We start from the raw sequence: 27,668 nt of genomic DNA on the forward strand, positions 1-27,668 counted from the left end.
CCCCCGGTTTTCTGCTCCAGGGGGCCCATGCCTGAAGCTGTGTAAGGGGCCCCATAATTCCTGATGGCGGCCCTGGCAAGGGTTGCTGGGTTGTGCTGCAGGGTATTGATGCTCACTGCTGGGGATCTATTTTTGCAGGGGGGTCTATTGTTGCTGGTGGGGGACCTATTGTTGCTGGGGGGGGTCAGTTGTTGCTGAAAGAGATCTACTGTTGGGAGAGGGGTCTATTGTTGATGGCAGCCAGAGAGTCTATTAATGCTGGCTGTTCGGAGATCTGTTGATGCTGCCGGGAGTCTATTGTTACTGGGGGAACATTTTGTTGAGGGTGTTCCATTGTTGTTAGGGGGATCTATTGTTGCTGGATGCAGGGGATCTATTTTACTGTTTTTCTTGATATCATTACCAAATTCCATACAAAATTACTTAGCACCACAAAATGATACTTGGTTCTATATTGTCTAAAAGGGGCGGTACTGGGAGGTGGGTAAGGGGCGGAGAAAAGGGGTGACTTGGAAAGGGGGAGTTCCTGCACCTATTGTCTGAGAATAAAAGCCCTTGATAACATACATTATATACGGTGAAAGGGGAACAGAATGGCAAATACTGTATGATGTGTGGACTGTCAATAGCAGTCTGTCTGTCAATGATCAGCTTTATTCATTTTTATAAAACCTTTATGCCAAACCTCCAAAAAAATAAATAAAACAACTCTTACTGTAACTGCTTAAAAAGTGTTATCTGGAACTCCGCTTTAATTTGTTAGTCCATCTAAATCTACTCCTCTATAAATCACTACCCAGCCTTCTATTCCAGGCTTTACAGGGTTAACGTCAATGCAGCTGAGATCCGCCCTCCAGCCATGTGCTCTCTGTTTATCTCTAGTGAAGGGGAGGGGCCTGTATATACATAATGAATAAAACAAGAGGAGTAGGCAGGGCTTGCAAAGTTGAAGGTGGTGGAGGACCTCCCCAGTGGGCGGGACCAAGAGCCAGCTCCTTGTAGAGCCCCACAGTCAATAAAAAAAAGTGAACAGTGAGATTATATCTCTGAATAATGAGCAATTATTCCAGTTTAGAAATAAGTTAATGTTGGGTAAATGTGTATATATTAAGGATGGGCCAGATATACAGCTCCCTGCTGTGGAACTACAAGCCTCAGCATGGCCATTAAACTTGTCTTTATAACATACCTTCCAACATTTTGAGATGGGAATGAGGGACACCTACTTGCAATTGTATGTAGCATAGGACACGCCCCCTGACACACCCCCTTAAAGGAGAATTAACCAAAATTAATCAAAACCACAAGGACTTTTTTTAATCACTACTATTCCTTTATATTGGCTTTTAAAATGTGCAAATGCAGCAATTTAGAAATTGGATGAAAGGTTTAGCACTGGGAAACACTTTTTGAAAGATAAAAAGTGTATTTTATATACAACTATATAGATCAGAGCAAAATGAGGGGCAAAAAGGGACAGAAGAAAATTGCTCCAAATCAGGGACAGTTGGGAGCTATGGGCCAGATTTACATACCTTTGCGGCGGCGTAACGTATCCCGTTTACGTTACTCCGCCGCAAGTTTTCAGCGTAAGTGCTTGATTCACAAAGCACTTGCGTGTAAACTTGCGGCGGCATAGCGTAAAGCCGTCCGGCGCAAGCCCGCCTAATTCAAATGGGGCGTGTACCATTTAAATTAGGCACAGTCCCGCGCCGAACGTATTGCGCATGCTCCGTTTTGAAATTTCCCGCCGTGCTTTGCGCAAAATTACGGCGCCCTGACGTGTTTTTTGAACGGCGACGTGCGTTACGTCCTTTCGTATTCCCAGACGTCTTACGCAAAAAAAATAAAAATTTCAAATTCGACGCGGGAACGACGGCCATACTTTAACATGGGCTGTCTAATATTACACCACCTAAATAGCAAGTGCAACTTTACGACGGGAAAAACCGACTAGCGACGACGTAAGAGAATGCAACGAACGCGCGTACCTTCGTGGATCGCCGTAAACAGCTAATTTGCATACCCGACGCGGAAAATGACGCGAACTCCACCCAGCAGTCGCCCAAGTATTGCATCCTAACATCCGAAGGCGTACGAAGTCGTACGCCTGTCGGATCTTAGACAAATGCCGTTGTATCTTTGTTTGTGAATTACAAATAAAGATACGACGCGGCAAATTTGAAAGTACGCCGGAGTATCAGCAGATACTCCGGCGTATTTTTTCTGTGAATCTGGCCCTATGTTTATAATGACCAAATACAAAATGAACCTGGGTGAGAGCCTGAAAGAAAAAGGCTAACCCCAGGAAAGAGGTTACTGTTGGCAAATGATGGGCTATACTCAGTTGGTGCAAAAATACAAATGATTTATTAAATTACTACAAAACATCAGTAAAAATTAGTCTGCTATATTTCATAGGCAACGTGGCAGGGCAAATATAGGGAATGGTATGCTTCCGCCTTAGCGGTGTAGCTAAAATAGGACTCACGAACATAAAGACAACTGACAAACATGTAACATAAACCCAGACAATCCGGATACTGTAGTGTTACATCTGTGGTGGTTCACCTGGGGTGGAGACCCCGATCAATGAGATCAAATTGGACCAATGAAAAGTGAAACTAGTTGCGGTGAGCAAACCACAGAGGTGACACTGCGGGAGGGGGGGAGCAGGCTATGTTGAAATTACCCTGAACATGGGATTCGTTACACATATGTGAATAAATTCCTCTCTTATGTGATCGACATGAGTGAAGTCCATCAACTTGGTGGGTAATATCCCATGTGGGGAAGTGTCAAAATCCACCAATTAAGAAAGTTCAGAGTATCAATGGACTGAGGAGCAGCAACTCTGCTATTGTTGGAGAGTATTCAAATCAGACTGAAAATGACAGTTAAGGATCTTGCTCTTTATAAATTATTATTAAAGAGAGATCACGGCAATCACGGCAATTCCTAACAGAGTACACCAAAGCTTGTGTGTTAATTTCTTAGTGAGCCAGTCAGTCTTTCCTTTAATCCTGCTTCACCTATGTCCTTTGTAGTAGTCTTCTTAACTTATTTCTTTGAATATAAATCCATCCCCATGGCATATGTAATTTAATGCCTATATAGTTAAGGGATACTCCCTCTGACCCAAATTCCTTTCCCCTTTCCCCCCCCCCCCCCTGCCCCTTTCCCCTTTCCTCTTGGGAGGTAATTAGTCTGTCTCCCCCATTCCTATATCTTTTGCTGATCAAACAATGATTCTTAAGAAGAAATATCCACACATGGCTTGTACATCTCCTCGTCTATATGTCTTTGGGATTTTACCACCGTCTCTTATGCTCTGCCCACTCTTCTTCTCAGTGGGTAATTTGGATATATCTCCCTCGCTCCTTGATATTAGGGATGAGTATAAATTTTCACTTTTCATTGGTCCAATTTGATCTCATTGATCGGGGTCTCCACCCCAGGTGAACCACCACAGATGTAACACTACAGTATCCGGATTGTCTGGGTTTATGTTACATGTTTGTCAGTTGTCTTTATGTTCGTGAGTCCTATTTTAGCTACACCGCTAAGGCGGAAGCATACCATTCCCTATATTTGCCCTGCCACGTTGCCTATGAAATATAGCAGACTAATTTTTACTGATGTTTTGTAGTAATTTAATAAATCATTTGTATTTTTGCACCAACTGAGTATAGCCCATCATTTGCCAACAGTAACCTCTTTCCTGGGGTTAGCCTTTTTCTTTCAGGCTCTCACCCAGGTTCATTTTGTATTTGGTTAGTAGTTTTGGTTACGGCAAATACCCCCTTATTTGGGGGAGCGTCTCCTCAGGATAGTAATTACCTAATATCAATTGGTTGCCATATGGGACACTTTTCTTTTTTCCTGTCCTATGTTTATAATGACCTGTAAATTAACCCCTTCCCCTCCTTTATCCTATGCATTAACCCCCTCACCTCCACCCTCTTGTATATTAATCATACACTGTATCTAGTGCACCCTTATTAAGTTCCGTGTTTTAACACCCTCATTACCGGCATGTTTCTTTATTCCCCCTCCAAAAAAGTGGCGAAAAATGTTGTTATTATAGGGTGTTCATGTGGGGTGTTCATACTGCTCTGGCATTTTTATTAGATATTTTTTGGCATGTAAAAGGAAATGAAAAAGAAACATTTTTTTTCCCAACATTCTTTACAGTTTTACCTTAATATATTAACAAATTAACAACCCAGTTTATATAATAAATATGACCAAAAGAAAGCTCTGTCTCAAAAAAATAATATAAAATGAATTTGGGTACAGCGCCATAGTTGGCAACATTGTCAAAAAATGTATAGGGGCACTTTTTTTGTCTGTAGGCAGAGTCTTATTATAATTAGAGGCAAAGAATTCATTTCTAGATGTGCCATAGTGGGGAGAAAAAAAATGTGGTGAGCAAAGCTGTGAATCGCATTATTTCTATTATTACCTTGTAATATAAACTGAAATAGTTCAACTCACCATAATGCAGAATCAGTGGGAGCCCTGAGCATGTCACTTTCCTCATCGCCTGCCACCAGATCCCCAGTAGAGTCCCTCCTTACATCAGGTGTCCCCAGTAGAGTCCCTCCTTACATCAGGTGTCCCCACTGGAGTGCCTCCTTACATCAGTTGTCTCCAGTAGAGTCCCTTCTTACATCAGGTGTCCCCAACAGAGTTCCTCCTTACATCACGTGTCCCCAGTAGAGTCCCTCCTTACATCAGATGTCCCCACTGGAGTCCCTCCTTACATCAAGTGTCCCCAGTAGAGTCCCTCCTTACATCAGTTGTCCCCAGTAGAGTCCCTCCTTACATCAGATGTCCCCACTGGAGTCCCTCCTTACATCAGTTGTCCCCAGTAGAGTCCCTCCTTACATCAGGTGTCCCCCACTGGAGTCCCTCCTTACATCAGTTGTCCCCAGTAGAGTCCCTCCTTACATCAGGTGTCCCCCCTGGAGTCCCTCCTTACATCAGTTGTCCCCAGTAGAGTCCCTCCTTACATCAGGTGTCCCCCCTGGAGTCCCTCCTTACATCAGTTGTCCCCAGCAGAGCCCCTTCTGCTGGTCTTCTGTAAAATAGCGGCCAACGGAGGCAATTCACGAGTGCCGGCTGCGGACCTCTTGCGGCTGCGGCGAAAGATTGGGAAACCGCAGATTTCCTGAAACATTTCCTAGGAAACGGTTAGACCGAGACAAAGAATCCATTCGAAGCACGGTAATAGACACGAATCAACGAAAACAAAACAATGTTACGAATCAACGGAAAAGGCAATCTCACATAAGTAACAATTACTAAATTACGAATAGTGTACCGAATAAACGAAAATTATTATCTAACAAAATTAATAAATAAATAAATTAATTAAATAATCTAAATCTAATAAAATAAATAAATAAATATTTACTCATTAATTCTTGTTTCTGGGGAATTTATTCCCTAGAATAGATACCTCATTTATCAGGAAAATAATTAATAAAAATATAGATAAATAAATATTTATATGAATGTACAAACAAATAAATAAATTTATAGCATGTTCCTGTACATGCCTTCCATATGTTACTGTGCTGTTTTACGGTGCTGTCCGCAGACAGCAGATTCTTCTCCTGTGGCTGACGATTGGACCTTACCCCTGCTAGCGCCCCTACCGGGGTGGACACGGTTCAAGAACTGATCGGTAGGTCCATCCAGGCTACCATGGCGTCGGTTCCAACCCGCCTGCGCCCCTATGTCCGGACCAGCCAGCAATGGTATACCGCCCCTAAATAGGGCAAGGTGTCCCAATGACACCGCCTCCGACTCCCCGGCAGGGGAAGTAAATAACATGTCCCAGGCAGTACCCTCCCAGGACTGCCGACCCACTGCCCTCCCGGACTCCAACCGACCCCCGAGCCTCGGGGAGATGCACATGCAGAGGCAGCAGTCCACTAGACGGACTAAGCCTGACTCATTCGTGGATTCTTCTAGAACAGTCCACGGAGTCCGAGGCGGCTAGCACCTTGAGTCTGAGGATGATGACGATGATTATGAGAGCAGTGGGCACATGGCGCTTCATGACGACGCCAACCCTGTGTCCCAGGGTGAAACATTATTGGACTCTCGTGGAGAGCCATTTTTCGATCAGGGGGCGATTACCCATCCACACTCCGGTGACTGGGCACCCCAATATATCGAATACTGGATCCGGAGATCGGTCGGTAGAGCTAACCGAAACATGTTGTGGGCGGAATGCCCACCTTTCCATTACCAAATAAGGTTGTGCACACTCCCGAGGTGGACCCATACTCTTGAGGTATCTCACCAAGCACGGGAAGTATTCCTAGGGGAATAGAGAGGACCTTTTAAGACCACACAGGACAGGGTCCTAGATCTTTGGACCTAGCACCAAACCCTACGCCTTAGTGAGCAGGCTACCGCCTCTGTACAGCCGGTTGACCTAGCCCAACTTAGGGTCTGGGCCCAACGGGCAGTTTTTCCTCCTGGAATGCGCGTACACTTCGTGTTCGACAGAACGCCGCCACTCAATCCTAAGGAAACTTGACCCCAACAGTCCCACCTAGCCGAATCAGAACACGGATCGGCCGCCGTAGACATGTTAGTCGGGATCACCAGACATGGACCTGGTCCCCCATCCCATTCGGGTTTTTCTAACCTGTACACCGTCCTAATAGACAACGAGTTGCAAGACCTTGGACCAAACAAGCGTTCATTCTCCTGGTCAGGGAAAGTGGGACGGTTATCGTCCAGTGTTAACTTGTGAAATCTCACCAAATTACGGCACCCTGCGGAACAGGGGCGAGGTGGATCTTCTACTTGTACAACCTACTCTTAATGGCTCGTTATCCTCGCCTGACGAACAAACACGCCTCCTGGACGGGCGGATCGCTTCAGGATCTGGGACTCCTCATAAATCACACCAACCGAGCGATCCTTCGGCTGCCCATGACCAATTAGGCGCCATCTGCAAAGGAGCAGGTTTAGCTCAGGGCTAGGGTGCCTGCCCTGCATGCATTGATTCTGGGTTCAAGCCCAGGATAGTCTGCAATGTCACGGACCAGGGCTTAGCGTGGCCGCATCTCCACTGTTAGATCGTGTCAGTATCGTGCTGGGCAAGCAACGGGTGTCTTTACGCGGACTGGCTCGCTTAGTCGGCCTGTTATCGGCGTCAATCCAGGCCATTTTCCAACCCTCTTCTCTATCGAGCCCCCCAGAGACTCGAGGCTCTACACCTTCGCTAGGGGTTTTCGGTATGCAGACAAAGTCGCTTTGGACGCAGAAGCCATAGTGGAACTACGGTGGTGTTTACGTCATGCCGTCGAACGGAACGGCGAGTCCGTCGTCAATTCTACACCGGATTTCGTCATAGGGTCGGATGCCAGCCGCCTCGGCTGGGGTACTAGGTGCAGCCCCTCGTCCACAAGAGGGACGCGGTCCGCAGAGGAATCTCTGCTGCACATCATCACTAGAATCCCGGCGGCTTTCTTGCCACCAGGAGTCTACTGCCACACACATCAACCTGCTGTGTGTTCTTGCAGATAGACAACGTAACCACAGTCCAGTACGTTGATCGCTTTGGGGACCCCAGATCCAGTCCTAGCGGTTCTGGCAAAAGACTTCGGGCCTTTCTGCCTGGAACGCAGCATCGTTCCGGTTGCGGAATATAGCCCAGGCTATTCCAATATGGTGGCAGATTGGAATTCTCGTTACCTGGCCGATTCCAGCGATTGCCGACTGCACCGACCAGTGTTCCTGGCCCTCACTCACCTAAGGGATCCTTCTCTATGGACCCGTTCACCTCTCGCCTCATCCATCAGCTCCCGCACTTTTACAACCGGGAGCCAGATCCGAAGGCGCACACTGTGGACGCCCTCGGCCAACCTGGTCACTGGGGACACACTACGTGTTTCTCCCCGTTCCCGATGACCCTCTGGGTCCTCCTTCTCGTAGCAAACCTGAGAGCATCAGTCGTGCGGCTCACTCCGCGGTGGCCGACACAACCATGGTTTTTTCCCCTCCTTCTGGAGATGACTGTAGATCTCCCCAGGTTGCTTCCTCACTCCCCTCATCTCTGGGTTTCTCGGTGTGATCAACGACAGGTTGATCCCGTTCAGGCGCCTGGGTCTGTAGTGGCCAACTGTTGGGCGGACTTTTGATTCCGGGAGGCCCTTTAGCTCCCTTAACGTCTATCGCTCTGCGATCTCAGCCTACCGCTCCCTTGTAGACTTGCCCGGTGGGTAAACATCCGTCGGTGTGCCGACTTGGTAGGCGTTAGGTTTGAAACGCCCATCTCGCCCAAGTATCAACACTCTTGGATGTGACCAAGGCCCTGACCATGTCCTCGGACTGGGGGGGACAATGGCACTCTCTTTGAGGTTACTGCCTTTCAACTTGCTGTCCTCTCATATCTGATTCCGCCTAACGTGTGTCAGGCGTCCGGACGTTGGACGTTTCCAGGCGTCAGTTCTCGCCTCAGAATCAGGTTTTTCCGGAGTTCTTAGGACAAAGACGGGACTTCAAGCGGTTTTCTACCCGCTCTTCTCCGCGCATCCACGCCTGTGGGTGTCCCGCTGCCTACAGACTTGCGAGTCCTTGTCGGCCCGTTGCGATCTTCGCAATTCTCTCTACTCCTCGTTTTCCTACGTTAAACCTCATTTTCTGGTTTCCTCGACTACGCTAGCCAGAGGGGTACGGTCGGTCATGGGAATGACAAGGTTTGACATAACCCTGGTTGGTGCCCACTCCTCCTGAGGGGCGGTGGCTATTAAGGTCGTCACCTCGGTAGGCTCCCTCTAGGACCTTCTGCTAGCGGCGGACTGGTCGTCCCGACCACCTTCCACCAATTCTGCTTTAGACCGGAGGAACACATATCTATGTCAGTTTTGTAGTTTATTTTGACTGTTATCTTTAATATATACATTGTTGTAGCTTTGAACTTGCATAAGATATGAGCCGCCTGTCTGATATATAATTCGAGATTTTCCTAGTTTGTGACGGAAAATATTAATTATATGAAGACAGGAGGCGAGTATCTTCCCTCCCAACCCAACCCTATCACGATGTTGTCTCTCTCGTTCTAGGTCATTGCATCACGCATCCTACTGGTCGGAGGCTGATACACCCCTGGACTTCGTTTTTCTATATCACCGTCGGGATTGCGGTTCCCATTTCGATCCATGGGTTTTTGTGCACCACAGACCGGAAGTGGAGGTTCCTACTGCGTTCCGGATCCGGAGCATGGATGCCGTCGACTGAATCCTGTCCGGAAGTTCCAGTTTGCCAGGCTCCCGGTGTTTCGAACTGTTTTTTCTATTCCAGGTTTCCTGCCGATTCGCCTCAAGAAAGAGGAAGGGTCTAAGGAGGCAGCCCCTTATATGCCGGCTGTCCTGCCTCATGATTGGCAGACCCAGCCTGAGGGCTGCTGGGTGTTGTAGTTTTTTCTTTTTCTTTCAGTTAAACGTTTTTCTACTTGAAATTACTGAAAAAGTTGTATTTCTGCTATGGGCATTAATAAAGAAAGATAATGCATAAGATACTCGCCTCCTGTCTTCATATAATTAATATTTTCCGTCACAAACTAGGAAAATCTCGAATTTCGAAGCAACGAAAATAAATTAGACAGAATTACGAATCATTCAGTATCAACGAAAATAAAACTGTTACGAAAATACGAACAGGTCCGAATAGGAAAACTTGCGTCTTCCGAAATTACGAACGAGTCCGAATAGGAAAACTCACGAAATTACGAATCTTTACGAATCTACGGAACGAGACGAAACAAAAAAAAATGTTTTGTTATGCACATGTCTACTGCCAGTATTATTAGGAAGAGAACAGGGATGGTCTGCAGTCAGCTTTACCTGCACACTGTGCCCAGTATACAGTACACTGACTTAATATACTGCAGCTTAGCTCAATCAACTGCCTGCCTGTATTATTAGGAAGAGAACAGGGATGGTCTGCAGTCAGCTTTACCTGCACACTGTGCCCAGTATACAGTACACTGACTTAATATACTGCAGCTTAGCTCAATCAACTGCCTGCCTGTATTATTAGGAAGAGAACAGGGATGGTCTGCAGTCAGCTTTACCTGCACACTGTGCCCAGTATACAGTACACTGACTTAATATACTGCAGCTTAGCTCAATCAGCTGCCTGCCTGTATTATTAGGAAGAGAACAGGGATGGTCTGCAGTCAGCTTTACCTGCACACTGTGCCCAGTATACAGTACACTGACTTAATATACTGCAGCTTAGCTCAATCAACTGCCTGCCTGTATTATTAGGAAGAGAACAGGAATGGCCCGCAGTCAGCTTTACCTGAACACTGTGCCCAGTATACAGTACACTGACTTACTAATACTGGAGCTTAGCTTAATCAACTGCCTGCCTGTATTATTAGGAAGAGAACACTTGAATTTGGCTTGAACGGCCCATAATGTTTGAAATTTGGCGAACGATTGAACAGCCGATGTTCGAGTCGAACTCATAGCTCATCCCTAGTCATCATGACATCTGCCCAGGAGCTATAGTATCAGACCTGGAGGCAGCCAACTAGTACAGGTAGACCTGCTTAGCCTAATGCCGCGTACACACGACCATTTTGAATGGTCTAGAAAAAAACAGATTCTTGTTAATCCTGCCTTGACTACACACGATCGTGAAGAAAAAAAAATGCCCGAGCAAAGCGCGTACGACAGCACTATAACACGTACAACGGCACTATAAAGGGCAAGTTCCATTCGGATGGCGCCACCCTTTGGGCTGCTTTTGCTGATTTCGTGTTAGCAAAAGTTTGGTGAGAGACGCTTCGCGCTTTTCAGTCTTTGTGCTTTTCAGTCTGTTACAGCGTGACGAATGTGCTATCTCCATTACGAACGCTAGTTTTACCAGACCGAGTGCTCCCGTCTCATAACTTGCTTATGAGCATGCGTTTTTTTTCCCGTCGTTAAAGCCTACACACAACCGTTTTTCACGACGTAAAAAATGACGACATGAAAAACAACGCGAAAAAGTCAGAGAATGGCCATTTTTCACGTCCTGAAAAATGCTCTGGAGCCTACACGATCGTTTTTAATGACCACGTTAAAAAATCAAATTATTCTCGTCATGAAAAACGGTCGTGTGTACGCGGCATTAGTACGAGGGCTGCTATAGGCAAAAAAAACATAAAACACCTATAGTTCCTGACCAAGGCATCATAATACAAATGTCTGGATTTTCACTGTAGTGGCACCAGCTGAATATCAGGCAGGTTGTAACCATTTCTGACCTGCTTTAGAGATAAATGATGAACTACACAGAGGCCCGGATTCACAGACATCGACGCATATTTAGGCAGGCGTAGCGTATCTAATATACGCTACGCCGACGTAGCGCAGAGAGGCAAGCACCGAATTCACAAAGCACTTGCCTCCAAATCTACGCTGGGTTTCTTAGTCGTAAGTGGAAGTGGGCGTGAGCCATGCAAATGAGGCGTGACCCCATGTAAATGATGGATTGAGCGTCATAAAGATACGAATAACGTACGGCGCATGCGCCGTCCCGTGGACGCATCCCAGTGCGCATGCTCAGAATCACGTCGAAACAACTGCCTAAGATACGTCGAATCACTGCCTACGACGTGAGCGTAACCTACGCCTAGTCATATTCACGAACTACGTAAAATACGACGGCTGTGTTCCCTGGTCCATACCTTTGCATGAGTTGTGCCTCCTATATGGGGAATAACTTTACGCCCGACGTAAGTCTTACGCAAACCGCGTATATGATGCGCCGGGTGCAACTACGTTTGTGAATTGGCGTATCTCCCTCATTTGCATATGTGCATAGAAAATCTATGGGAGCGGCAAATGCGTCCAACGTAACAATGCGCCCACGATACGTCGGCGTAGGCAAGTTACGTTGGTCGTAGGAAGCCTATTTTCAGGCGTATCTAGTTTTGTAGGCACGGCGCACAGATACGACGGCGCATAGTTACACTTACGCGGCGTATCTCGAGATACGTCGGCGTAAGTGCTTTGTGAATCCGGGCAAGAATGTTCATTGGTCTCAGCAGACTGATTGAAAAACACCAAAACCACTAGGCAATGTGAACAGTGTAATATTTCACTGGGTGTCTGTCACTGATTTATTTCTGAACAGCAACAAAGTCATTTTTACACATGTTCACAAAACTTGTTAAATTAAGAATATATCTTTTCCATTTATGTTTCAAAAACATCTTTAACATATCTACAGCGATAAGGAGGAGAATGTGACATTGTAGCTTTCTGTTACAGTCAGACATTTAACTGGAACAACTGAATTATATTTATGGCCATTACAGAAGCTTTTATAGAAAAAAATATATATAGATTTTCTGCTACAAATATATATTTATTTGTTTTTTATGGAGATATATGGCAAGCGTGAGACAGCGAAACACCAAATCTGTTCATTATTAAAGGAAATGATGTGAAGAAGCTGAAGATCTGCACACATCTTCCACAATCACCTTCCAATAGAAATGCCAGCTTTAATATGAAATATTCCGAATATCTTGCCCTTAATTTTGATGTTAATTCCCCGTTGTTTGAAATTTACCTAGAAGAGAAAAGACTACTCAGTTGTGGGTTGGATATTACTATTAAAGTAGAGCAACAAGCGATTTTTCATCATAGATCATGGAGTCTGCGTGAAAGTCTAATTTTATGATTATGTGCCAGCATGCTGTGCAGCCTGTGCTCCTCATAGAATCAAACTGTGCCCCTCTAAGAACTAGCCCATTACCCTCATAGATCCGACCCGTGCCCGGTGCCCCTCCTATGACCAGCCTGTGCATCTCATAGAACCAGCCTGTGCCCCTCATAGAACCAGCCTGTGCATCTCATAGAACCAGCCTGTGCATCTCATAGAACCAGCCTGTGCATCTCATAGAACCAGCCTGTGCCCCTCATAGAACCAGCCTGTGTCCCTCATAGAACCAGCCTGTGCATATCATAGAACCAGCCCGTGTTTCTCATAGAACCTGCCTGTGCCCCTCATAGAACCAGCCTGTGCCCCACATAGAACCAGCCCGTGTTTCTCATAGAACCAGCCTGTGCACCTCATAGAACCAGCCTGTGCACCTCATAGAACCAGCCTGTGCACCTCATAGAACCAGCCTGTTCCCCTCATAGAACCAGCCTGTGCTTCTCATAGAACCAGCTTGTGCCCCTCATAGAACCAGCCTGTGCTTCTCATAGAATTGACTTGCGCATCTCATAGAACCAGCCTGTTCCCCTCATAGAACCAACCTGTGCCCCTCAAAGAACCAGCCTGTGCTTCTCATAGAACCAGCCTGTACATCTCAGAGAACCAGCCTGTGCCCCTCATAGAACCAGCCTGTGCATATCATAGAACCAGCCCGTGTTTCTCATAGAACCAGCCTGTGCCCCTCATAGAACCAGCCTGTGCCCCACATAGAACCAGCCCGTGTTTCTCATAGAACCAGCCTGTGCACCTCATAGAACCAGCCTGTGCACCTCATAGAACCAGCCTGTTCCCCTCATAGAACCAGCCTGTGCTTCTCATAGAACCAGCTTGTGCCCCTCATAGAACCAGCCTGTGCTTCTCATAGAATTGACTTGCACATCTCATAGAACCAGCCTGTTCCCCTCATAGAACCAACCTGTGCCCCTCAAAGAACCAGCCTGTGATTCTCATAGAACCAGCCTGTACATCTCAGAGAACCAGCCTGTGCCCCTCATAGAACCAGCCTGTACATCTCATAGAACCAGCCTGTACATCTCAGAGAACCAGCCTGTACATCTCAGAGAACCAGCCTGTGCACCTCATAGAACCAGCCTGTGCCCCTCATAGAACCAGCCTGTGCTTCTCATAGAACCAGCCTGTGCTTCTCATAGAACCAGCCTGTGCCCCTCATAGAACCAGCCTGTGCCCCTCATAGAACCAGCCTGTGCTTCTCATAGAATTGACTTGCGCATCTCATAGAACCATCCTGTGCCCCTCATAGAACCAGCCTATGCCCTTCATAGAACCAGCCTGTGCCCCTTATAGAATCAGCCTATGCCCTTCATAAAACAAGCCTGTGCCCCTCTTAGAACCAGCGTATGGTTCTTAGGCCAACCTATGTCCCTCAAAGAAACCAACCTGTGCTTCTCATAGAATCAGCCTGATCTTTTCATATGACTATCGCGTGTTTCTCCACATATTCAGTATGTGTGTGCTACTCAAACCAAGCTTACATTTGTCATTCTAAGCAGGGCTGGACTGGGACAAAAATTTGACCCTGGACTTCATCCAGACTGGCCCACTTTGACAGGTCTCTCCCACAGCGGCCGAACAACTCCCGCACCCCCCCCCCGGCCACCCAAGCCCCCTCTCCCCCTTCACTAGCCACAAGCCATTTTACTTTATTAGAATAGAACGGCTGGTACTGATACTCTTATAGGCAGTACCAGTGGGGAAGCTAGACATTATTTCTCCCAGGACAAAGAATCAGTTTGGTGCCCCCCCCTTATGGGACAAGATTAGGCAGAAGTGAAAAACTCCCAGGCCGCTGTCACTGATGCCGGCCCACTGAGCCATCGGCCCACCGGGAAACTCCCTGTAGTCCCAATGGCCAGTCCATCCCTGATTCTAAGTCAGGGCCACGGACAGCGAGATGCAAAATACATTTCTGTATATAGTTATAAGTGCTTAAATGGGTTGTAAAGGTAAAAAAAATCCCAAAATAGCTTCCTTTACCTTAGTGCAGTCCTCCTTCACTTACCTCATCCTTCCATTTTGCTTTTAAATGTCCTTATTTCTTCTGAGAAATCCTCACTTCCTGTTCTTCTGTCTGTAACTCCACCAGTGGCGGATAGTGCTCAACCTTTTTGGGGGGGCACAATCAAACGAAAAAAAAAAACAATTGCAGCCTCACTGTGCCCATCAAACGCAGCTACTGTGCCCATCAATTGCAACCACTGTGCCCATCAAAGGCAGCCACTGTGCCCATCAAATGCAGCCACTGTGCCATCAATTGTCACCACTGTGCCATCAATTGTCGCCACTGTGCCATGCCATCAAATGAAGCCTCTGTGCCATGCCATCAAACGCAGCCACTGTGCCATGTCATCAAACGCAGTCACTGTGCCATCATTTATCGCCACTGTGCCCATCAATTGTCACCACTGTGCCATGCCATCATACGAAGCCACTGTGCCATCAATTGTCACCACTGTGCCATCAATTGTCGCCACTGTGCCCAGCAATTTTCGCCACTGTGCTCAGCAATTGTCGACACTGTGCCCAGCAATTGTCGCCACTGTGCCCAGCAATTGTCGCCACTGTTCCCAGCAATTGTCGCCCACTGTGCCCAGCAATTTTCGTCACTGTGCCCTGTAAAAAGCTGCCAATGTGCCCTGTAAAATTCCCCCCCCCCCGCCTGACACTTACCTTTCTGGGGTCGGCCACCCTGCTTCTACCGTCCCTCGATGTCTTCTCCCGCCCTCAATGAAGCTGGCTCTGATAGGCACTTCCACAGCCAACCAGCTGCCGTTATTCAGATGGCCGGCGCTCACCAGGGGGCCGGCCATCTAAATAGTCGGCGGCTGCGGCAATACATAGATTCATGCAATGCATAAATCTATGTATTGTATCAGTGGCGGTGCGGGAGCCAGAGGGGGGCGGCGCTGCGGCGCCCTCTATGGACGCACCGCCACTGAACTCCACACAGTAATGCAAGGCTTTCTCCCTGGTGTGGAGAAAGCCTCTTGAGGGGACGAGCAGGAGTGCCAGGACGCCCACTAACACACAGCTCCTTTCTCTACCTGCTCGCCCCCTCAAGAGGCTTTCTCCACACCAGGGAGAAAGCCTTGCATTACTGTGTGGAGTTACAGACAGGAGAACAGGAAGTGAGGATTTCTCAGAAGAAATAAGGATATTTAAAAGCAAAATGGAAGGATGAGGTAAGTGAAGGAGGACTGCACTAAGGTAAAGGAAGCTATTTAGGGAAGAAAAAAATAAATTACCATTACAACCCCTTTAAGCCAGTGTGGTGACAAAGATGGGTGGTCATAGGAAATTGTACAACAAAAGTGTGGGGAGTATATAAAATACTCAACTCATTCCAGCCCTGCCAAAAAAAGAGCGTAAATTAGAATAGTGGAGCTGCAACTTACATTCTTTGCCCAGTAGATACTGACATCGCTGCACATAAGGAAGATACTGGACCCAACATCACCTGGGCTGGCTTCTTCTACCTCCTCAAAGTCAAAAATGACCCCGTCATTTGCATTAGCATCCTAAGAGAACAACAAACAGGATTATCAACATAGACACATTGAAGACTGGTGACAGACAAAAAAACAAAAAGTGGTCCGTCACAAATTAGGACCTCCTTCCTCCTGCTGGTGATCCCTCTACTGACGCACCCCACAAATGTAATTCCTTTCCCCACTGCCTAGCCACACATTAAGGGCTGTATTTTATCAAATGCCTATTATATGCCTTTAGCTATGTAGCAGGTACTTCTCCAGACTGATCTAATCTATTAGGGGACAGCTGTCTGCTGCAGCAGCGTGGGTTTTTCTCCCCCCCCCCCCTTTCTCTCTTTACACACAGACTCTCAGAACTGCTTGTTTGTAAACTCCCTATTGGAAGAGCCTGAGCCAATCATCAGACAGCAGCAAAGGACTGTGGGGGAGGAGATAAAAAGCCAGAGGAACTAGGCCAGAGCCTCTTTTTGCCTGAACCCCATCAGGAGAGCACTCTATGTGTGTGTGAAATCGCGGCCTACCAAGGGGCACACAGCCTGCAGCTCCAGCCCAGAGGAACAGATTGTTCCTGCTAAAGAAGGACACCCTGCAACAGCTCAAGGACTGAATGCTACTGCGACACACCTGCATCTAAGATCGATCGATCGCTCAGGGGAGGACCGCTGACTGTGTACAGGATTTGGTAAGGGGGTTTTGCCAAGGAACCTTTAATGCTTTTCATAAAATACCACATCCTACATTGCCGGAGAAGAAAATAAAACGCAAAGCTTTTCCTCCAGGACATTACCGCGGTTGCTCTTAAAGGGGACACACCATGGGTTTTGAGATAATTTCACTGTATGTGTACTAGAGGTATCGTCGGCCGGCCTGGGGTTCCCCTTTAGCCACAGCATCCCACACACACACCAAAAGTTATGGGGGAGTCTATTTAACCACTTAACCCCCGGACCATATTGCTGGTCAAAGACCAAAGCACTTTTTGCGATTCGGCACTGCGTCGCTTTAACTGGCAATTGCGCGGTCGTGCGACGTGGCTCCCAAACAAAATTGGCATCCCTTTTTTCCCACAAATAGAGCTTTCTTTTGGTGGTATTTGATCACCTCTGTGGTTTTTAGTTTTTGCGCTATAAACAAAAATAGAGCGACAATTTTGAAAAAAAAAAAGTATTTACCTTTTGCTATATATAAATAAATATCCCCCAAAAATATATAAAAAAATATTTTTTTCCTCAGTTTAGGCCGATACGTATTCTTCTACATATTTCTCATAAAAAAAACCTGCAATAAACGTTTATTGATTGGTTTGCGCAAAAGTTATAGCGTTTACAAAATAGGGGGTAGTTTTAGTTTTTTTTCACAAGTAATGGCGGCGATCAGCGATTTTTTTTGGTACTGCGACATTATGGCGGACACTTCGGACACTTTTGACACATTTTTGGGACCATTGGCATTTTTATAGCGATCAGTGCTATAAAAATGCATTGGATTACTATAAAAATGCCAATGGCAGGGAAGGGGTAAACACTAGGGGGCGGAGAAGGTGTTAAGTATGTTCCCTGGGTGTGTTCTAACTAGTGTTGCTCACGAATATTCGCATTGCGAATATTCGACTCGAATATAGCATATTCGAGAAATCGCGCTATATTTCGAATTTCGCGGTGAATATTCGCAATTCCGAATATTCGCATTTTTTCAATTTGATTTTTAAAACAGATCACATCCTATCGACGTCTAAAAGCATTGCTGGTATGATTAGAGACCCTGGGCCGAGTAGCTAAGCTGAGGCGATCCTTTTATGTTGCCAAATTGAAAAAAAAAAAATTGCGATTTTTCGCTATTGCGAATGCGAAAATGATTGCGAATTTTCGATAACTGTGGTAGAAGAACTCTGATTGTCTCTGATGCAAAGGGGGGGGGGGCTTTGTGTATGTGTATGTTATGAATATTTGTATGTTTGATATTATTATTTTTTGTAAGAAGGAAAAAATTGCGCATACCTTAAAAAAGGGGAGAATACAGCAGCAACTCAAAAATGTTATACAACATAAATTAATACAAGACAGAAAATGGAGTCGCTCTACAAGAATAAAAAATATGTCTAGTGACAAGACATGTGGGCAAATTATAAAATAAGCAAGCGCAAATAACTTGTGAAATACACAGTGAAACAAATATATAAAGAAATATAGTCCCAATAATAGAAAAATAATCTTTCATAAAAATGTCTTTGATATGTGAAGTGAAAAAAAGTCCAAAGCATGCAGCATGAACGTGTTCAATCTTCAAGGTGTTTGATTGACAAACGGCTGTGACAGATGGATAGAGTAAAGAATCACCACCAATGCAAAACACTTTTTATTTTGTATTGTAAAATATCACGAATATTCTGAGCCAATCAGAGTGCTCCTTCAGCATTTGCCGAATATTCGCAATTATTTTGTATTGTAAAATATCAAGAATATTCTGAGCCAATCAGAGTGCTCCTTCTGCATTTGCCGAATATTCGCAATTATTTTGTATTGTAAAATATCAAGAATATTCTGAGCCAATCAGAGTGCTCCTTCCGCATTTGCCGAATATTCGCAATTATTTTGTATTGTAAAATATCACGAATATTCTGAGCCAATCAGAGTGCTCCTACAGCATTTGTCGAAATTGCGCAATAAATATCGCATTCGCATGTTGCGATATTTCGATAAAATATCACGAATATTCTGAGCCAATCAGAGCGCTCCTCCAGCATTTCTCGAAATTGCGCAATAAATATCGCATTCGCATGTTGCGATATTTCGATAAAATATCACGAATATTCTGAGCCAATCAGAGTGCTCCTACCGCAGTTATCAAAAAATCGCAATTATTTTCGCATTCGCAATAGCGAAAAATCGCAATCATTTAATTTCGATAAAATATCACGAATATTCGAATTTAGCGAATATATCTCGAATATTCGAATATATATTCGAGATATATCGCGAAATCGAATATGGCATATTCTGCTCAACACTAGTTCTAACTGTAGGGCGGGTGGATTCACTAGGGGAAATGACTGATCGCTGTTCATACATTGTATGAACAGACGGTTAGGCATTTCTCCCCCTGACGGGACCGGGAGCTGTGTGTTTACACACACCGCTCCCGGTTCACGCTCTGTAACGAGCGAGCGCGGGTGCCCGGCGGTGATCGCACCCGCCGGGCACGCGCGTCAGGATCAGGCGGGGGCGAGCGCGCCCCTAGTGGCCGCTTCGCGAGGTGACGTTGTACTACGTGCTCTCGCGCAGGGGAGCCGACCTGCCGCCGTATAACTGCGGCGGCTGGTCGGCAAGTAGTTAATCTGTACATATTGAGACCTATTGCTTTCATTGTTTGCATAGTGTTCCTGACTGTTTTCTTTAAACTGTTTCAACCAAGTCCTGGGTACTTACACATGTCCTGGCTGACTAATGTTAACCTGAATTTTACTTTTCTTCAAGTAAACTACAAGAAGAACTGTGTTGTGTATTCCTGCTGAGTTATTCCATTAATCACATTGCTAGGTGTGCCAGAGGGGCTGGGACAGTTCATGGGGGTTGAAAGGCAGAGGAACGGACTGAACAAACAAAAGCAGCTCCCTCGGGGGTTGGCTACAGCTATAAAACCTACGTGTGTGCGGAAGTATTCCACCCCCTTCAGCAGGGTGCTCAGAGCTGGCGTTTTGGCCTCTTCCATTCTCAATACAAAGCATTCCGTGCTGTTTGGTTTCCTGAAGGCGATGAGTTTCTATCAAGAAATAAATAAATACATTTTCAAAGCTCAAATAGAAAAATGCAACTCCTAGAAGAAGTATTGACAATCACAATATTGAATACTGAGCACGCAATTTTAGAGCTCACCTTCTTATAATCAAAGAGGAAAGTGCCGGGATACTTATCACTGCGGACATAAATGACAGCGACTTCATCCCGCTCATTGACAGAAACGGTCTGCACAACTTTCTCTCCTTCTGCATTCGCAAAAGAGACGCGCACCATCTAAGAGACACCAAAATGATAGCAAGGCAAACATATGCATGTCAAATATATAAAAAAACAGGGAAAAATCTAATCAAAATTAGTTGGGGGGTGGCCAGTGACAGCAAACAAACTGAGACCCATCCAAGAGACCCATCCCAAGACTCCTGGCCAATCTGGTCTCAGGAACCACTTCCTGATTGGCTGGGGAGAGAAGCAGGAAATTAATTTGCTAATTTCACGCAAGTGGGTGGGCTGGGGAGACCACTCTTTTTTTAAGCCAAGTCTAATCTTGTGCTTAAAAAAAAGAAAAAATTCACATTGAAATCCATGCGTCCGGCACGCCGGGGGCGGGGCCGAGTGATTCAGTGAGCGGCTATGGCCGCCAGCTGTATCACAGGAGCGCGCCCGCAACAACTCATCACTATGCGAGCTTGCATGAAGGTGGAAAGCTCTTGCGTGGAGGAGCCGAGACAGCCGCCGAGAGACCCCAGGAGGCCAGGTTCGGGGCCACTCTGTGCAAAACGAGCTGCACAGTGGAGTATAACATGTTTGTTTACATACCCTTTAAGGCTGCATTTACACCTGAGCGTTTTGTCGCCTGAAGCGCGACGCTCAAATACGCTAGAGGGGAAAAAATAGGATTTTTGTACTCACCGTAAAATCCATTTCTCTGAGTTCATAGACGGACACAGCATCCTTTGACAGTAGGGTTATATCCGCTTCCTAAATGGAAGCGGATATAACCCTACTGTCAAAGGATGCTGTGTCCGTCTATGAACGGAAGAGAAAATACATTATTCCCTATGGAGATGGTTCACATCTGCACGCCAATACGCCTGACGCCGAACGCCTGAAGCTCAAACAAGTTCCGGACCCTTTTTTGTCGTGCGTATCGGGCGGTTTGGGCGTTTATATTTCCCATAGAAAGTAATGGAAATGCTCGTTTCAAGCGACTAGCGCGACAACGAGCGTTTGCTACGGGCGTTTCGTCGCTTTAATCAATAGAACTTTTCACCCAGGCAGAAGATTAAAAAAATCTACCAACATAGCAACAAGTGATGAAAAGATGATACTTTTTCCTATTGGCTAAAATAAAAAACGTTGAAGTACAAAAACGTCGGACGACGCTGTATGCAAACGCGCAAATAAACATGACAAAACGCCAGAAAAAAACGCCCGAAAAAACGACCGACGCTCAGGTGTGAATGCAGCCTAAGTATAAAAAAATCTTAAAGGGGTGGTTCACCCTAAAAACTACTTTTTCTTATTACACTGCCCCCCCACATTACAATACGATTAAGGCTATTATTATTTTTTTGATGCTGTACATACCTTTGTACAGCATATTCACCCGTGGCATCCGGGTTGGGCGTTCCTAACATGTCTGTGATTGACGTTTTGCCCAAAAACGAGCTCCCCCCGTCGCGTAAGCCGCGTCACGATTGGCGAAAGAAGCCGAACGGCGATGCGCATGCGCAGTATAGCGCCGAGTCGCCGTTCGGCTCCTTTCGCCAACCGCGACGGGGGGGAGCTCGTTTTTGGGCAAAACGTCAATCACAGACATGTTAGGAACGCCCACTCCCGCGGGACTCGCAACCCGGATGCACGGGTGAATATGCTGTACAAAGGTATGTACAGCATCAAAAAAATAATAATAGCCTTAATCGTATTGTAATGTGGGGGGCCAGTGTAATAAGAAAAAGTAGTTTTTAGGGTGAACCACCCCTTTAATAAAAGGGTTAAATAGGAAAAATAAAAAACAAAATTAAACTTTTTTCTGCTTGTGAGTTTTTTTCAGCAAACTCAGTATCGGTGTTTGCTTACAAATATTAATCAAGCAATTATTTTTTTTCACTTTGGATAGAGTGGGGCAGGATTGGAACCCCTATCAACAGGGACTGTGGGGCAGATTCACAGAGCAAGTACGCCAGCGTATCTACTGATACGCCGGCGTACTTTCAAATTTCCCGCGTCGTATCTTTAGTTTGAATCCTCAAACCAAGATACGACGGCTTCTGGGTTTGATCCGACAGGCGTACGGCTTTGTACGCCTTCGGATCGCAGATGCAATACTTTTGCGTCCGCTGGGTGGAGTTTGCGTCGTTTTCCGCGTCGGGTATGCAAATGAGCTTTTTCCGACGATCCACGAACATACGCGCGGTCGTCGCATTCTCTTACATCGTCTGTAGTGGGCTTTTTCCGGCGTATAGTTAAAGCTGCTATTTTGTGGCGTATAGATAGACTTGCCATGTTAACGTATGGCCGTCGTTCCCGCGTCGAAATTTGAATTTTTTTTTTTTGCGTAAGTCGTCTGTGAATAGGGATGGACGTAAGTCACGTCTAAGTTAAAAAAATTACGTTGTTGCAACGTCATTTAGCGCAATGCACGGCGGGAAATTTAGAAACGACGCATGCGCATTTCATTCGGTGCGGGGACGCGCTTCATTTAAATGAAACCCGCCCCCAACCCGCCCAATTTCAAATACGCCGCCAGAAAAACACTACGCCGCCGTAACTTACGGCGCAAATTCTTCCTGGATTCGAATTTAAGCCAGGTAAGATACGGCGGCGTAGCGTATCTCTGATACGCTGCGCCTGTCCAATTGTATGTGAATCTGCCCCTATGATGCTATTGGAAATTTTCCTTCACTTTTCAGGGGAACATTCACTGACCTGCTCTGTGTGCTTCTGCGTCATGTGAACTCCAATTAAAGATCCAGCGACAATGATCAGAACTAGAATAATGAAAACAGACATTCCCACAGACCACTTCTTCCTGGTGTTTTCCTTGGGAAAGGGGTTGGTTAGCTGATGGTAAAAACAATGGTACAGCTAACACACTTGTTATTTATGTATTATTGTATTTATCAGAAGTATAACTAGATGAGGACCTGGCTCAATATCACATTGTAAAATTATGAATAAGTAACTGTGAACTAGGGTTTACACGAACTTCAAGCCTAAGGCTTCAAATCTCACCCAGTTCAGCAGAAACCATCCGAGATTCAAAACATATATATATCAACTTAAATTTTACATGCAATCATTGAAAACGGCTGTACCTGTGTGACTTGTCCTTAAAAAGTCCTTAAAAAGTATTAAAAAACACAGGCCCAGATTCAGCATAGCTTGCGCTATATTTGCGGGGGAGCAGGGCAACGATTTTGCCCTGCGCCCCCGCAAATATTTTGCGCTGCCCTCGATTCACGGAGCAGTAGCTCCGTGAATTGTGAGGGCGCGCCGGCAAATTTGCCCGGCGTAAGCGCGCGCAAGTTAAATGATCCCGCCGGGGGCGTGGATCATTTAAATTAGGCGCGTTCCCGCGCCGAACGTACTGCGCATGCTCCGTCGGGAAAATTTCCCCACGTGCATCGCGGTAAATGACGTCGCAAGGACGTCATTTGCTTCGACGTGAACGTAAATGGCGTCCAGCGCCATTCACGATCCACTTACGCAAACAACGTAAATTTCGAAAATCGCGACGCGGGAACGACGTCTATACTTACCATTGGCTGCGCCTCCTAATAGCAGGAGCAGCCTTACGACGAAAGCGACGAACGCAAACGACGTAAAACACGACCGCCGGGCGCACGTACGTTTGTGAATCGGCGTGAGTATGCAATTTGCATACTCTACGCTGACAACTACGGGAACGCCACCTAGCGGCCAGCGTCAGAATGCAGCCTAAGATACGACGGTATAAGAGCCTTATGCCAGTCGTATCTTAGGCTGCAGTCGGGCGTATCGAGCTTTCTGAATACAGAAAGTTGATACGCCGGCGCTACTTAGCAATTACGCTGCGTATCTATGGATACGCAGGCGTAATTGCTACCTGAATCTACCCCACAGTTTTTTCAGAGAGCAGTGATTTTAACCACTTAAGGACCCGCGCAATTGTCAGTTAAAGCGACGCAGTGGCGAATCGCAAAAACTGGCCAGGTCCTTTACCTGCATTTTGGTCCGGGTCTTAAGTGGTTAAAAAAAAATGGGGCCATTTATCATAGCAAAAAGTACAAAATACTGTGTTTTTTTCAAAATTGTCGCTCTATTCTTGTTTATAGCGGAAAAAATAAAAACCACAGAGGTGATCAAATACCACCAAAAGAAAACTCTATTTGTGGGAAATAAAGGACGTCAATTTTGTTTGGGTACAGCGTCGCATGACCGCGCAATTGTCAGTTAAAGTGACGCTGAAGTGGTTAAGGGACTAATTAATTAGCTATGTTAATTCTGTTTCTGGTTACAGTTTGTATTGCCTCCTGGTGTATATATTTGGGGGAGTTTGTTCCAATAAACATTCCATGTTCAAGCTGTGTAACTAAGCTAAATTTGCATATTTCTCACGTAAATCTACGGAAGCGCCACCTAGCGGCCAGTAAATATGCAGCCTAAGATATGACGTGTAAGAGACTTACGCCGGTCGGATCTTAGGGAAATCTATGCGTAACTGATTCTACGAATCAGTCGCATAGATACGACCCCGCACACTCAGAGTTACGACGGCGTATTCGGATATATGCCGCCGTAACGCCCAAATTATTAAAATTTAAAAACACAAACTATATCTTTATTAGCTTTCATATATATCAATGCCCACACTACAGCTACCCCGCTATAGCAAAACTGGCCCAGATTCAAGAAGCAATTGCGCCCGTGTAACCATAAGTTACACGGCGCAATTGCTTACTTGCTCCGGTGTAACGAGTGCTCCTGATTCAGGAACCTCGTTACACCGACTGCAGCCTAAAATCTGCACGGCATAAGGCTCTTATGCCTCGCAGATTTTAGGCTGCATTCTTGCGTGTGCCGCTAGGGGGCGCTCCCATTGTGATCAGCGTGTAGTATGCAAATTGCATACCAACACCGATTCACAAACTTGCGCGGGCCCCGCGCAAGCCAGGTACGGAGTTTCCGTACGGCAACTTTAGCGCAAGGCTGCCCTTTCTAATAGCAGGGGCAGCCAATGCTAAAGTATAGCCGCCGTGAAATTTGAATTTCACGGCGTTTGCGTAAGTGATTCGTGAATGGCGCTGGACGCCATTCACGTTCACTTTGAAGCAAATGACGTCCTTGCGACGTCATTTGCCGCAATGCACATCGGGAAAGTTTCCCGACGGAGCATGCGCTGTACGCTCAGCGCGGGAGCGCGCCTAATTTAAATGATTCCCGCCCCCGGCGGGATCATTTACATTGCGCGCGCTTACGCCGGGCAATTTTGCCGGCGCGCCCTCGCAATTCACGGAGCTACTGCTCCGTGAATCGAGGGCAGCGCAAAATATTTGCGTGGGCGCAGGGCAAAATCGTTGCCATGTGCCTGCGCAAATATAGCGCAATTCTACCTGAATCTGGGCCACTGTTTATTAGGGGAAAAAAAAAAAAACTCACAGGGAGATCCATATTCAGCTAATCTCTTGCTCTCCGTGGTGCTGCCTTGGTGTCTCCAGGTGAAGATGCTTCGTTATCCGCACAGACTTGGGGTATTTATAGAGGTTGATTTTAGGGGTGGGGGGGGGAGTGGTGACTGTTGCCAATGACATGAGACAATGGACAGTACAGTTTATTGGAGAACACTGGCAGCTCCCCAACATCCAGGCAATGTAGGAAAACAACGCACAGAATCTTCCAGGTAAAGCCCAGAAAAAAAAACAAGGAAAAAGCAATGTATGCCAAAGAATAAACAAGTCAAAGCGTATCCGCAGCATGTCTCTCTTTTTTTTTTTTTAAGCCTAAAAACATTTATATTTTAAGTCTGGTGTATCTTTCATTTAGGAGGGACCCTGATGCAGAGGCGGCTCTTTAATTAGGCAAATTAAGCGGTCGCCTAAGGCCTCACAATCACAGGGGCCTCGCGGCCGCCTAACTTGCCCAGTGCATTGCCCCAGTTTTGAGAGACAGGGGACCTTAACGTTGTTGTGCTCAGGCAGCGTTAAGAGCCTTGTCTCAGGAGCGGGGCTGCCAACGTCCCTAACAACCAGTGAATATTGGTGACACCACCCCTTGTGACGTCAATGATCCAGCATGCCCTCAATCAATGATGTCACAAGGGGGCGGGTTTCAGCAGGTGACATCTGCGGGTTGTTAAAGGGGGCTTCCAGAGTCCGATAAGCTCCCTGCCCGCAGACCCCCACAACCACCGGCCAGGGTTGTGGGGAATAGGCTCTTGTCCTTGAATTCTTTTTCCCATCATGGGTGTGAGTGACGCCCCATGTCAAGTTTTGCCTAAGGCCTCACAAAGCCTAGAGCCGCCCTGATGAGCCCATGTCCTTCTCTGTACCTCCGCAATCTCACTGCCAGTGACAGAATGGGGTCCCACCGGCCCTTAGCGTGGACCTCATGTGTGCTCTCATTTAACTCCTTTTGTCCCGTACCATGCGGCAGTGTTGCCAACCGTCCGTATTTTTACGGCCAGTCCGCAAAAACGGGCACTTTTTTCCCTGTCCGTAAACGTCCGTAGTTGCGGGAATGTGCCAGTAAAATTAGCCGAGATCGGTTCGGCTTGGAACTGCGCATGTGCAGTTCCGGAGCTTGCCGAGCCTAGCATATGCTGTATTCGGCCGGCGGGGGGGGCGGATTTCACAGAGCCTGTCTCGCTAGGTTGAACTACCATTTAGGGACATCCTCCCTTTCCAAAAATCATCTTGTGGTGTAACGAATCACAGCACAGTGATTGGACACAAGAGGCGGGATTTATGATTTCTCCAATCACAAGCAGGGGCGGGGATTGTGCTCCTCCAGGCATTCCCGGCCGGGACAAGTACTGTCAGTGAGTAAAGTGGTGATGTGGCGGCCTTTTTTGGGGGCATCAGATTGGCCCGGGTGGGTGGCTGTGTCAGTTTCATTCCGGGACACTGTATTGTCCTGGAATGAAGGTGCCCGGGACAGACCTGCAAAATGTGGGACTGTCCCGGGCAATCCGGGACACGTTGTCACCCTATGTCTCGCGCGGTGCCGGTGAGTGACATCCCGGCTAGGCGCGCGCTCCAGAATTTTAAATCTGTAACTAACCAGGAGGTCGGAGGAGCACAGCACTGGAGCATGAGTCAGGACTCGGAGGCTGAGCAGCACGCCGCGGTGGCGGAATGGAGGAGCCTGCTGCATCCAGGCAATACAAAGTTCACAGGGGAGTCAGGGACAGACAGCCCAGCCGACAGTGACATCAGGTGATGGTGGCAGAGGGGGATCCAATGGAGGCAAGGGGTTATGGTGGCACCGCAGAGGGGGGCGATGGAGGCAGGGGGAGATTGTGGCACTGCAGAGGGGGATGGAGGCAGGGAGTGATGTGACTAAATAATTTGCCCTTATTATATTGAAAATAACAAAAATATGTTTTTTTTACCACTTCCAGACCGAAGGTGTTTTTCAGATTCGGCATTTACTGTACAAGACTAAAACAGTTTTTTTTTGCTAGAAAATTACTTAA

General features: G+C 46.6%; 1 protein-coding gene across 3 annotated transcripts; it reads right to left on the reverse strand.

Moving 5' to 3' along the window:
* Positions 1-12,099: 12,099 nt before the first annotated feature.
* Positions 12,100-25,732, reverse strand: LOC120915545 (pulmonary surfactant-associated protein C-like). 3 transcript variants are annotated; one of them, XM_040326122.1, is made up of 6 exons: positions 25,634-25,732; positions 22,922-23,056; positions 20,129-20,266; positions 19,899-20,015; positions 16,161-16,283; positions 12,100-12,597 (listed from the first exon to the last, which is right to left on the reverse strand). In XM_040326122.1, exons 1-6 carry the CDS (start codon positions 25,643-25,645, stop codon positions 12,505-12,507), a joined length of 618 nt encoding a protein of 205 aa, XP_040182056.1. In that variant the 5' UTR covers positions 25,646-25,732; the 3' UTR covers positions 12,100-12,504. The 3 variants fall into 3 exon arrangements, with proteins under 3 accessions (XP_040182056.1, XP_040182057.1, XP_040182058.1); XM_040326123.1 differs by having other exon boundaries at positions 22,922-23,035; positions 25,634-25,725; XM_040326124.1 differs by lacking the exon at positions 22,922-23,056 and having other exon boundaries at positions 25,634-25,680.
* Positions 25,733-27,668: the final 1,936 nt, after the last annotated feature.

The sequence above is a fragment of the Rana temporaria genome, chromosome 10 (assembly GCF_905171775.1).
Source record: "Rana temporaria chromosome 10, aRanTem1.1, whole genome shotgun sequence".
NCBI classification, from domain to species: domain Eukaryota; kingdom Metazoa; phylum Chordata; class Amphibia; order Anura; family Ranidae; genus Rana; species Rana temporaria.